Raw genomic sequence first — 14,002 nt, forward strand, 5'->3', positions numbered from 1 at the left:
CTTGCCTGCAGGATTCCTGAAGAAAAGTCAGATATACTTTGATTCTATGTCAGTAAGATATTTTTACCCGTGGCTGCTTTCAAGATTTATTCTTCATATTTAATTTTTAAAATTTAAATATTACATTTTTGGCCTTTATTCTCCTTGGTGTCTTCTGAGCTTTCTGATGTGTGGCTTGGTGCCTAACATTAATTTTGGAAAATTCTCACTCAGTATTAATTCAACTAATGTTTGCTCCTTTCTTTCTTCTCCTTCTAGTATTCGCATTATGGGTATGTTATGCTCTTTGTAGTTGTCCTACAGTTACTGGATATTCTTGGGGCTTATTGCTTTCCTTTTTCTCTCTGCTTTTAAATTTAGGTATTTCTATGGAGCTCAAGCTCTAATTCCTTGAAATGTCTAGTATACTAATGAGCCCATCGAAGGCATTCTTCATTTATGTTACATTATTTTTACCTCTAACATTCTTAGAAATACTCTCTTAGCACTTTGGTCTCCCTACTTCTTATCTATCTGTTCTTGTATATTGTCTACTGTTTCCATTAACCTCCTTAGCATATTAATCATAGGTTTTCAAATTTAAATATCTCATCTGATATTTCCACCATTCTTGCGATATCTGACTCCAATTCTAATGCCTCTTCAATCTCTTCAAACTGTTTTTTGCTAGTTAGTGTGCCTTGTAATTTCTCAAAAGGCTAACATGACATACTAGATAAAAGGAATTGCAGTAAATGTGCAATTCCAGTAATGTGCTAGTAAGGGGGATATATCGTCTCCCCCCACCTCCTTGGTGAGTGTAGTCTTTTGAGTAGGTCAGACTTTTAGTGATCCTGTGTCCTTGAGCTGTAGAGGTCAGCAGTGCTTCTCAGTTCCCCACTCTTTGCTTGGGTCATCCCTTCTCCCAGGGAGGTTGGTTCTGGTTAAATAGTTTCTCCTTTTAAAGAGTACAGTCGTCTTTAAGAAGAATAGAATGCTCTAACACACTTCAAAATGGTTACTTACTATTCCCCTCCCCCTGTCAAAGGAGCTGCAGTTTTTTCCCCTCAATATTCACAGTAAGGACCTGATAAAGTTCCTCTAGGTAAAACTCTCAAAAGTGTGGGTCCTTCCTATGTTTGCATTCCCCTAGAGTTTTTAACTCTCAGCCTTGTGTACCCTGAGCCTCTAGCCATACATCAACTGCAGTATAGGTTTTCCTACCCAGCACCATATCCCATGGACAGTTCTGCCAGTGAGTTTCTGCTCTGGTAAACTGATACTCTCTGTATCTGCCTATGTGACTCTCTCCAATAGGGAGCAGCAGCCCTTTGACCTGTGACCTCATTCGCTAATGGATCTAGAGTTGTTGATTTTTCAGTTTTTCAGCTTTTTACCTGTTGGGACATAGTGTGATTTCTGAGCTTCTCACATGTTACACCAGAAACTGGAAGTCTAGGCCTGTACTTTTCAAGTTTATTTCTTCAAGTGACTCATTATTTATACCTCTACTTTAATTTTTTTTTTAGTGTCTGCTGTAGAGTTTAAAATATAAGCATACCTCATCTTATTGCACAGTACAGATACTGAGACTTTTACAAATGAAAGTTTGTGGCAGCCTTTCATCCAGCAAGTCTATCAGCACCATTTTTCCTATAGCATCTGCTCACTTCATGTCCATGTGTCACATTTTAGTCATTCTCACAACGTTTCTAACTTTATCATTATTATTATATTTGTTATGGTGATCTGTAATCAGGATTATGACCAGCTGAAAGCTTAGATGATGGTTAACATTTTTCAGCAAAAAAGTAATATTTAATTAAAGTATATACTTTTTTATACATAAGGCTTTTGCACACTTGGTTAGAATGTAAATCTAACTTTTATATGTGTGGGGGAATGAAAAAATTTATTTGACTCACTTCATCACAATATTTGTTTTATGGCAGTTGTTAAGAACCAAACATGTAAGATCTGCAAGGCATTCCTGTAGACCTCCTTAACTAATTTTGTCCACCTTCAGTAATACTATACTCTTATAGTAATACTATACTCTAAAGAGTAATACTCTTTACATGTGATGTCAAAACTTGATCATAGTCCTAATTCTTCTTTACTTTGTCTTGCATCATTGTGATCATTTCACTTTTACATATGTCATAAACACATAGTACATTGTGACTGTCTTTGCTTTAAATAGTTATTATTAAAGAAAATATTGTAATACCTCACATTTTATCTAATCTAATTTCTAGTGCCCTCCGTGTCTTTATATCGAGTCAAGTTTCCTCTCAGCATGACATCCTTTTCTCTGAAGAAATTTGTACAACTGTACATGTACTTTTTGTACATTTGATTGGCTGATTTCAATTCCCTTAATTTTTCTTTCTTTGAAAAATTAAAAAATCTCCTACTTTTTTTTTTTTTTTAAAGATTTTATTTATTTATTTGACAGAGAGAGATTACAAGCAGGCAGAGAGGAAGGTAGAGAGAGAAAGAGGAGAAAGCAGGCTCCCTGCCGAGAAGAGAGCCCGATGCGGGACTCGATCCCAGGACCCTGAGATCATGACCTGAGCCGAAGGCAGTGGCTTAACCCACTGAGCCACCCAGGCGCCCAAAAATCTCCTACTTTTGAAGGATATTTTCAGTGGATATAGAATTGTGGGATGACTTATTTTCTCTCAATGTTTTAAAATCATCATCCATTGTCTTCTCAGTTGCATAGATTCTGATAGGCTTATTGGTATAATTCTTACCTTTATTCCTCTGTATATAATCTTCCCCCTCCATTGTTATGGCTGCTTTCAAGACTTTCTCCTTGTTACTGTTTTTATTCAGTTTGAATGTGACTTGCTAAGGTGTTGGAGGTTTTGTTGGTTCACTTGTTTGTTTTATTTATTTTTTTTTTCTGTTTGATATTTTCTGAACATCAAGAATCTTTTTTTTTAATATTTATCACTAATTTTAGAAAAATTTTTTAAAGTATTTTTTCAGGGGTGCCTGGGTGGCTCAATGGTTTAAGCCTCTGCCTTTGCTCAGGTCATGGTCTCAAGGGTCCTGGGATCGAGCTCTACATCAGACTTTCTGCTCAGCAGGGAGCCTGCTTTTCCCTCTCTCTCTACCTGCTGCTCTGCCTACTTGTGATCTCTCTCTGTCAAATTTTTAAAAATCTTAGAAAAAAAAAGGTGTTTCTTACATTGTTTCTTTCTGCCCTGTTCTCTTTGTTTTCTTGCTTATGTGTAATCTAATTACACATAAGTTAAATCATTTAATGTTGCCTTATTGCTCGTTGCTACTCTATTCTGTTTTTATTTTCCACTCTTTGTTTTTCCTTTGTGTTTGGATTGTGTGTTTTGTATTTGGATTGTGTGTTTTGTATTGATCTATTTTTGTGGTCATTGACTTTCCTTGGTTATATGACATATACTTTGAAGCCCAACAATGACATTTTCTATAGATTTTGTTTCTAGCTTATCTAAGTCTATCCTACAGTTTTCATCTGTCCTGAAATTACCTGTGTATCTTGCACGTTGTTGACATTTTTCATCAAAGCCTTTAATATACTAATTATAAGTTATTCTGAAGTCCTTGTTTAAAAGCTCAAACATCTGTTTTGTATCTAAGTCTGGCTGTGAGGAGTATTTTGTCAGTTTAGGTTGATTTTTTTAATGCCTTTTGACATGTCTTATGTTTTGTTGAATACCTGACATTATATATGACAATAGATACTGTATTGACAGTAGATGCTAAGTCCTTTTCACATTACTTGGTAAGCACACACTTTCTTCTGTTAGACCTTTACTTTGGGGATTTGTGTTAATCTAGTCAGGACTTGACATGAGTTTGAAGTTTGTTATTGCTCTGGTTACCAAAGTTAGAGTGTGTTAATGTTATGTGTTCCAGAGACTTCCAATGCCTCTGGTAGAGGTTTTCTCCACCTCGCATAGTTAGCATATTGGGGCTGATAACTTTTGTTGTAAATTCTTTCTTGTGCTGTTCACTGTGGGGTATTTAAAGACAACTCTGGCCCCTACCCACTAGATGCTAGTAATATCCCTCAAACTATGATAACCAAAATTGTCTCTAAAGAGTACCAAATTTCCCTGGTTGATTCTGGGTAGGTCTCAGTTGAGAGGCACTACTCTGTTTTACTTCTTGGTTTGGCTCTGGGTCCTCTCTTTGTGCTGCTTTTAAAGAAACTCTATCTCTTTCATCTTTCTACCTGTATTGCCCTCTACATCGATAATCCTAAGGACGTTTGCACGCTTATTTTCACTTGCATTTGGTTTTTAGTGGCTAATTAAAACTAGTTTATCTTCATACCAATTTATATGGCCTCTAATAAAATCTCCTCCAGATGAACATGCAGAGAGCCTGTTTTCCTCCATGCTTGTGCCGCCACTATGCATAATCTTAGTTGTTTGATTTGCTTCCTCAATTTTCTAATGGTTTGAACACAAATCATTAATGTTTAGTTTGTCTAGCATTTTTCTTGCAGTAGGAGGGCAGCAACAATTTTTCCAGCTTTCCATATTTCTGAACTGAAATGGGAAGACCCCATTATCTTTATAATGTCCCCCAGTTGTCCTGTTGGCTGTTATTTTTTTCAATCTGGGAGTGGGTCAAGGATGGCTTATTCTAGTGAATTTTCATATTTTACTCACCTTTCATGTATAATCCTTTCAAACCATTTTCTCCTAAGAAATTAAGATTATTTGAATAGCCCTGGATTATTGTTTTACATAATGTCTCCTAAATGTATTTGTCTAGCATTCCTCCATGGTTACTTACAGATTAAATGTTTCTGGGAGGGATACAGATGTGCCTTTGTGTCCTTAAGTGGTCTACACTTATGAATGTATGAGATCCATGGCCAAAGTTTGGTTACTTGGTTAATGTGTCAGCTAAATATTTGCCTTGTAAAGGTACTTTTTTCTTTTTTGCATTTAGGAACTAATATGTGGGGTATAACTTTATTATATGAATACTCTCTTCCCAAAGGTTTTTATCTTAGTTATTTTAGAATCTATTGATGATTCTTGTTGATTTAGTTAATGTTACAGTGTATCTAAAGTGGCTGTTTTCTACCTCTCTTTTAGGTCTCTCCAGAAAAGATAAGTAGGTGTTTAATGACATTTCTCCAAATCCAGAAAGTTTTTTCCCATCCCTTTTGTTAGCTCCAGGCTCTTGGCTGTTATCCTTAGGCTTTGAAACCATAAAATGGCTATGCAAATGGGTACTGTATCCAAGTAATGTCTGGAAACAAAAACAAAACAAAACAGATTTGTCTCCCATGTTTCTTCTAGAGCAAGAAATATTTTTATAGCCTCTCCTAGGAGTCTTTCTTTTTAATCCACTGGTCAAAATTGGAGCACATGCCTTGTGCTAACCAATCAGAAAGAGGAAAATAAAGGAAAAGTATGACAATTTTTGGACCAAATATGGCCCCCCTGCTTATGGCTAGGGATGAGCCAGAACCTCTGATGTATTTGTCTCTGTAAAGGAGACAATATGGTTGACAAATCCCGAATCTCTAATGGGAACTGAGAAGCTGGAAAACAAGCATGCCGGCTGTCGGTCTGGAGGACTCCCCTTCTCCCTTACCAACTTATCCCCAGCACTACCTATGCTGCTGTTGTGCATGTGTGTATTAGTGAGAGAAGGCTTAACTCAATTCCGTTTCCTTTTCCTTTTATTTCCTCAGAAACATGAATTCTACTTTTGTGCAGCATGTCCCCAGGAGGCTTATCTGCTACATCTGCAAGGACTATTTCACAGACCCCTTCACCCTTAGCTGTGGGCACAACTTTTGTACTCCATGTCTCTGCCTCCTGTGAGAGGATGCTCAGCATCCTACTCACTGCTCTGTGTGCAGGACAGTATCTCCATGAATAGACTTCAAAGGCATTGTTTTCGCTGTGAAACAGGTTCGTGCTTCTAAAGAATCCATTGCCTGCCAGTTACCGAACTCTGCCAAGCAAGTCTGTAGGATACACCTAGTATTAAAGGACCTCTTCTGTCCAACTGAAAAGAGCCCGCTGTGTTTGCACTGCTCCAGTTCCCAAAGGCATGCCACTCACGGACACTCACCAGTGTCACAAGCCGCTGAGCAGTGCAGGGTAAGTACCATCACTGTGAAATGTGGAAGACTCCATGCCTTATCAGGCAATGAGCAACAGTTGTTGATTTTTATTTTTCTCAAGCAAATAGAATTGCAAGATACCATGTGCCATGCACTGTTCTGAAAAATTAGGGATACGACACTGAAGAAACTAGACAAACATCTTTGCTCCCCTAAAGTTTAAATTCTCTTGGGTTGAGGGAGAATGGTGATGAGTTGAGGAGGGTGTTGGCATTTCAGCGTAACTAACAGGGTATGTAATCTCTAGAGACAGTGACAGTCATTGGCTACTTCAGCAATGATGACAACAAACGTCTTTTAGTGATAGCAGATTTAGAAATAATGTATTGTAATCATACCATAGAAAAAGTGATTGCCATCATTTCAAAATTAAATATGAATCAAGATTCACTTCTGAACATTGTCCATATTACATATAATGTAAGTAGTAGATTCCTCAGATTATGGATTACATTTTCTAAATTCAGGAACTCTATTTTTGATCAGTCTCCCAGATTTGACTATTAGTGTTCTCAGAGAAAATCATTGACATATCTGCTTTCTTTACTTTTTTATTTTTCTCATGTCTATCCCCTTATCAATTTTTGAGGTATCTGAAAAGTGCTATTTCTGTTTTTCTAGTGCTTAAATTTGCAGTTCTTTTACAGGAGAAACTTCTGATGCAAATGAAATCTATTTGGAAAAGCAGACAGAAAAATCAGAAAAATCTAAACAAAGAGTACAACTTGTTTAGAGCATGGAAGTTAAGAGTAGGCCCTGTTTCCCTTGGAACCAGCTTGGGAGAGATACCATGGTAACTGACAGTGGAAGAACTTAAATTAAATCATGATGTTTCTTGAGCAGGTAATCAGAAAAAGAGCTATATCTGTTTCTCTACAGGAAACATGGCCTTCAGTACAGGATTTCACACTGAGCCTATTATGTAACTAAAAGACTTTTCCTGGTTTTTCTGGATAAAACAATATCTACCAGCAATACATCATCAGGGATAAGAAAATGCACTATCTCAAGACAGAATGCAATGATCACAGGGATGGAGGTAAATACAGAGTACTACAGGAACTTAGCAAATTTTGAATGTTAAGAAAAGCTTCTCAAACAAGTGAAAATCAATGTGATGTTTGTATGTTAGTAGAATTTGTCATGTCCTGGATATTGATGGCAGAGAGATCTGAGGGACAAGAAAAGTAAAGATGAGACAAATCAGACAACCCATGAAATTGTTTGAGATCTGCTTGCTGCTCCTACTGATTAGTACCTGGGGCACGAGGCAGACAGTGATGAGGGATGTGGCTAGAAATGTCATTATGCCCAGATCAAGAATACAAATGCCTAGCTAAGGATTTTGGATTGTGTCATTGTTGATTCATGAAGAATAACTGAGAACCTGAATCTGAAGAAGACAACAAGACCTTTCTTTTCAAAGAACTCAAGCAATACTGAAGGAGACATATGAGAGACCAGTATTAGAGAATAAAAATTCATTGAACAGTTATCTGTGCATGGTACTATGAGAATGCCAAAGAGGAATAAGAACATTATGTTGATCATTTAGGATGGGTTTCTTTTTTTTTTTTTTTCCAAGATTTTATTTATTTTAGAGAGCACGTGAGCAGGGGTAAGAAGTGGTAAGGAAGGTCAGAGGGAGAGAGAATCTCAAGCAGACTTCATGCTGAACAGAGAGTCTGAGACAGGGCTTGATCTCTTAATTCTGAGATCATGACCTGAGCAGAAATTAAGAGTCCTACCCTCCCACCCAGATGGATTTCTAATGAGTCATTCATTCCTATGAGGACTTTTGATGTGTTGCTCACCGTTCTAGGCCAACAAAGAGATACAGGAATGGGCAAAAAGAGAAACAAATCACTGAGCTCAGGAGTTTATAATCAGTAAAAGAACTTGATCCAGAAATTTAAAAAGTAAAAGTTGTGTTATATCCCGTTTATGAAGTGCTTGGGTAAAATGAAAGCAGAAAATGAGTATAAGGAGTGTGGACTTGGGGAATGTATGCTGGCCATGGTTACACCTGGGCAGAGATCAGAAGGAGCTGGTCAGGGGTGAGGGAGCTGGGGGACGAGTGCCCTCTCTGAGAACACAGCTCTCTGCAGTAGGAAACAGAGGGATTAGTAAAAGCAATGGGCAGGAAATAATTCAAACATGGAAAGAAGGTGAAGTAATATAAGAATGAGTCATATTATTTGAATTTAGTAAAAACAGGCTCTTGGCAAGTTGGAATGTGTAGTTCAGGAAAGAGTAAGGAACAGAAGCAAGGAGTCATTGCTTGGATGAATAACCGGAAATTACACCTATGGATACACTGAGTTTGATTCCATTTGGTCAATAAGTTGGCTTTTATGGCAATAAAAGTGTTAGCATAGAAGCTAGCTAAAGCCATTTTAACAAGGATGTTTAATGTTGATACTTCCAAAATAATTTGGTAAATCCACATGTGTTTAAAGATGGTGTGAAGAGAAAGGGAGAAAGTGAACTGGAGACAGACCCACAGAACAAGGGATTCAGAGACACAGAGATGTAGGAGACAGAAGAGAGGCAAGAATGTGTGTGTAGGATTGTAAGATGATGTCTCTAAGGAGGTCAGACAGGGTGGACCAATCAAGAGGAGGTGGATGTGGTCCTGAGACAGGTGGAGCCAAGCTCTGGTGAAACACAGAGTTTTGGAAATGAAGATAATTTAGAAAGATCATGTGCAATGTCCTCTATTTGCCCGAGGAAGTCAATTTTTGCTTTTTTGATGAGAGCAGATAGTCAGTTTATGAATATGAATGTTCAGGAAAATGAATTATGATTTAAATATTATGAATTATATAAAACAATAAAAATTGATTTTAAATTTCTATTTTTACATGAAAACATGGATGTTTGAGGGTAAGTCGTTGTAAACAATGGTGCAGGCAATAAATAAATGAAAAAGAAAGAAAGGAAGGAAGGAAAAAGGTAAGAAAGAAACCAAATGTGTTGTTTCTTAGAAGAAAGACGTAAAGCTATATGTAGTACTTCTATGATGTGAATATATGCTTCAGATCATGATTTGTAGGTTCAAATTCTAATCCCTAATGGTAGTAGGAGTGGGGGCTTTGAGTGGTGATAAGATCACGCGGCCAGAGTCCTCAGGAATGGGACACATGTCCTTCTGAAAGAGATGCTAGAAATGTCCCTTGTCCCATCTGCCATTTGAGGACACAATGAAAAGATATGCTATGTAGGAAGTGGGCTCTCATCAAATCTGCCAGCACCAATCCTAGACTTCCCAGCATATAGAATGGTGAGAAATTAATTTCTGTATATATAGCTACCCAGTCTATGGTGCTTTTGTTAAAGCAGCCCAAACAGACTAAGAACACTGTACATAGCACACAGACTATAGATAATGAAAGAAGAAAAAAAGCATCCAGATATATGGCCTAATTAAACCAATGTCATTTCAGGGTTTTGAAAATCTACAGATGATGATGATCGGGGCTGAATATCCTAAGGTAAACCACTATCTCCCTGAAGAAAAGCAAAAACATTTAGAGAGCCTGGCAGTGGAAGGAAAGATAGTTTTTAATCAACTCCGGAGAAATGTAGCTAGAATGCGTCACAGGAGGAAACCCCTGAGAAAAATGTATGAGGAACTAAAGGAAATTTGCTGCAAAACAGATGTGGACCTGAACCAGGTAAAGGCTAAGGAAAGATGTCAGGGTGTTGAACACCAGACTGCTCAGAAATCATTTATGTTCACTGAGGTCTATACCCTTGGACCTCCATTATTTTCCTGTTTCCAAGGTCCAATTCTGCCCTCTTTCACTTTGGGATGTCGGGCTTTGCACCTCCAGTATAACCTGGAAGCTCAGGGTCACATTCACCTTATACGAAAAGGAAAACTATGTAGAAAATTCTGTGGAACAGATACAGGAAAAAAGAAAAAAAAAGTCCTTCTTAACTCTTCTACTGAACTTTCAGTTTCTGACAGCAACAGAGCAGCTTGTGAATAGATCATTCGACTCTGTATCTGGACTTGTCAATATGTGGGAATGTGGGATGTATCCATTCTTTTCTGTTTTGAAATTTTAGATTTGGAGCCCACATACCCTTATAAGAACTTTGGGGAAAGCTCAGTGAATCTCACCATAGATTAGGACAAACACAACCAACAACTGTTTATTCTAAGAACATCTTCTGTTTTAAATTTTATCATGATCATGATGGTATCAATGTATGCAAATATAGGAAGAGTTTCATCTTTGTAAGGAGGAGGAAAAGAGCAAATGATTTCACCCAAGAAAGAAAAGTGGAGATACAGAATTTTCCAGTCCAGTCTCATAGCCTCAGACTAGACTAAGCATATCTTGAGCTCAAAGCTAAGACTTCCTCTCTTTCTCTTCACAGGATTTTGGAGACCTCATGAAAAGGTAAGTTTGCCCCTCTGTTAAAGTTGGTTTATGGTGACAGTGGTCAGGCTATTTCTGCTGAGATGGACACACACCTGTTTTGTGGCAAGTTTCTTTCTGTCTGCATTTAGAAACAAAGGCAGTCTTCTCTAAACAAGTCTAGGTGTTTATACTGGCCACCCTTAGGTAGAAGTGAGGGTTGAGAGGGATGCGGTTTCGGCTGTAAGGCCTAATGCAGAAGTTGCCAAAAGATATTTATTTTTCCTATCTCTAATTGTCAAGATCCTAATTATTTGAGGATTATTCCAGGTCTTCTATGGGAAAGGCAATTAAGCTCACAGAAGCAGCAGGTGGAAGGAGGGTGAGAAGAGGGGGCAGGGCAGGTCCCCAAGAAAGAGTCTCCTACAGAGCTTAGACTCCATATGTACCAGGAAGCAAGTTCCAAAATTTTGGCACCTACTGGATTTCGGCAACTAAAAGGGAATGGCTATATGACTCCCCTAGGGAAGCCGAAGGCAAGAAAGAGATACAATTGTGAGTGAAGTGACATATCTCACTGAGATCGAAGTGGGAAGAGCAGGGTAGCTAATTATAAAATACAAGAACAATTGCAGATTTGCAACTCCCCAAATCCCTTGATTTGTGGAGTTGAAGTCACACCTTCTGCACTTAACAGAGAGGATTCTGATGGAGCATCTTCAAGGGATTGCTTAGGATCCCACTGGACGTGATAGTAAGCAGCTCTTTTTCTTTGCAGGAGTCCGTTAATGCAGCTGCACATTCCCCAGCCTGTGAACCCACAGCTGAGCTCACAGACATCACGGGGATGTCTGAAAGGCTTAACAACTTCCAAGGTGAGAACATCCGCTGTGGTGAGACCTCACTGTTTTCCTCCAGGAGGAGATACACTTGGAGGACCTCCCCTCATTGCTCTATTGGTCTTCTCAGAGAACAGGGAAGCAGGTCAATATGAATACCCTTATAACTAATTATATTTTATTGTTAATTAACAAGTAAAAGCTATCTGAAGTCTGTCAAAGACAATTGAATATAACTGTTTTCTTATGACAATTTGCACTGAGTTTAAAACCATGAAAGCATGTGGCATTAAAACTACATATTAGGGGCGCCTGGTTGGCTCAGTGGGTTAAGCCTCTGCCTTCGGCTCAGGTCATGACCTCAGGGTCCTGGGATCAAACCCCGCATGGGGCTCTCTGCTCAGCAGGGAGCCTGCTTCCCCCCTCTCTCTCTGCCTTTCTCTCTAACTACTTGTGATCTCTCTCTCTGTCAAATAAATAAATAAAATATTTTTTTAAAAACTATGTATTAATTCAGCTATTTCAATTTGCAGATGTTAACTATGGTTGTATGGAGATGTTCAGATTCTTAGGAGCACCGTTAGTGGTTATTTAAATGTTTATTTAAGAATTTAATTTAAGGAATGTATTTGAAAAATCGCAAGACTTAACAAAGGGGTAAACATATATTTATAAATAATAGGTACAACCAGAAAACAAATGGAACATGTGATTTGTTGTGTGGAGGGACAGATGGTGAGGCTGGCAGACAGGAAAAGCAGGCCTGGGATGGGATAAGTTGGATTCGGATTCCATGATGTAAGAGTTAGAAATTCAGAGAGAAAAACTACTTCTTAAAAACAGGCAAATACAGACTTTCAGTTTATTTTACCTTTGCTTGTTTGCATGTTGTGTCCCCATATTTGAGAAAGGTGATCACTATTTAGGACTAATAAAAATAATAATATCATATTTTTAAAGTGATCTGTAGTACATTTATTACTGTTATTATATTTACTTTATTTTGTGCTAGTTGGTGAATGAGAAGACTTAAGCAAGTGAAGGGCCATATTGGTATTTACTTGGCATCGATGTGCAGGCTCCTAAATGTTCAGTGAACTAGTGAAAATAAAGTGAACCTGACATCCTACATGTTTCTGTATTCTCAAAGTTGTCTTTCCTCTAGTTCTTTGAAGAGACCTTTACTTGCCCTGTACATAGGCAAGGAGCCCTTGCTGAGGTCTCTGGATTTTCAGTGACACACTCTGTTTAGTCATTTGCGGTAAAAGAGTGTTCTGGAGCAGTTAGTATGGGCTCTGTCATGAAAGCTAACTCTTCCATGTTCCAGAACTTGATGAGGAATTACTAAATGGTAAGTACCACAGTGGGGTGGGAGTGTTCTCAGGAAATGAAGCAAACCAGTTTTCGTTTAGTTTTAGAGATGTGCTTGTTCGGCATTCACCAGAAGACTACTGCACTTTGTCCCTAGAACTTTTAAACTCTGTTCTTTGACTTCACGATTTTCTTCTTACTGAAGTGTGTCTTACATTGGACCATAATATAAGCAGTTCCCGTGTGGCTCTGTTTGAAGCCTGAGACATCTGCAATGCAGTCCTGACTATGAACACATGCCCCCCAGTTTTGCAAGTCCACGGTACACACTTTTGTGGGGAGCTCAGACCTTCACCTCCAGCAAACATTACTGCGAGGTAGAGGTGGGAAACTCTCGTAACTGGATTACAGGACTTTGCAAGGACTGCGAGGTAGAGGTGGGAAACTCTCGTAACTGGATTACAGGACTTTGCAAGGATTCCTGGATAAATCGCAGTGATATGCTGCTCAACCCTGAGGGTATCTTTCTACTTCTGTGCATCCAAGTGGACGACCTCTGACACCTCTTCTCTGCCTCCCCAATATTGTGCCACTACATCCAAAGACCCCAGGGCTAAATAAGGGTGTTTCTAGATTATGCACATAGTACAGTAAGCTTTGTTGACAAAAGCTCCCTTATTTGTAATTTCCTCTCATGCTCCTTTCCTTGCCCTTTCAGACCTTTCATTTGCTGTGGACCCAAATGATGAGGAACAGCTCATAAACCTGTCCAAGGTCTCGGGAATTTTAATAGCTGGGTAGTGTCCTATCGTGGTGACTTCTCAAATGGGGAAAATCACTTATACCTCATGGACTTGAACTTCATCTTACCTTCAGGAGATTTATCTGCATTATTTTTTAAAGTGGTGACAATGTGAAGGATATACATTTGTCTTTTCTGTTTTATTTAAGTAAAAGTAATCTCTCTTATTTTCTTGTGTGGGATATGTACTTTTCATTTGCTGAGCTTCCTAGACATGGAGGAATGCATGGGTGTGGAAGCTCACTAAATGGATGAACACAAAGCACAGAGAATTCTCCTTCCAGGCAGTTCTTGTCAAAACCCAGTGTCACTTTGGGTCACTCTTCCTCCTCCATTCATCTGGCTAAGTCCCTCCCTCCTCCATGCGTTCTCACTTTACTGGAATAGATTAGGTTCCATTATAACAAGACCTCAAGAACAGCTTATCTCTAACCTTTGTAAAACTCAACAACTCCACAACAGAATTCAGGTCTTTTCTAGTTTGCCAATCACAAGATGGATGGCCAATCTCAGTGCTCTTCATACCACATTCCAAGAATGAATCAGCAGCCTGGCG

The 14,002-nt window shown here is 38.6% G+C and overlaps 1 protein-coding gene across 1 annotated transcript; it reads left to right on the plus strand.

Moving 5' to 3' along the window:
• Positions 1-5,873: 5,873 nt before the first annotated feature.
• Positions 5,874-13,613, plus strand: TRIM77 (tripartite motif containing 77; the record flags this gene model as incomplete). The annotated part of the gene is given in 9 exon segments (XM_045071378.1): positions 5,874-6,101; positions 6,772-6,917; positions 7,040-7,163; positions 9,571-9,801; positions 10,514-10,536; positions 11,273-11,325; positions 11,328-11,369; positions 12,850-12,900; positions 12,903-13,613. Coding segments are annotated over 9 exon segments (1,386 nt in total), but the record flags the coding sequence as incomplete, so codon positions are not given.
• Positions 13,614-14,002: the final 389 nt, after the last annotated feature.

The sequence above is a fragment of the Mustela putorius genome, unplaced genomic scaffold (assembly GCF_011764305.1).
Source record: "Mustela putorius furo isolate JIRA1106 unplaced genomic scaffold, ASM1176430v1.1 tig00003987_pilon_pilon_pilon, whole genome shotgun sequence".
Taxonomy (NCBI): domain Eukaryota; kingdom Metazoa; phylum Chordata; class Mammalia; order Carnivora; family Mustelidae; genus Mustela; species Mustela putorius.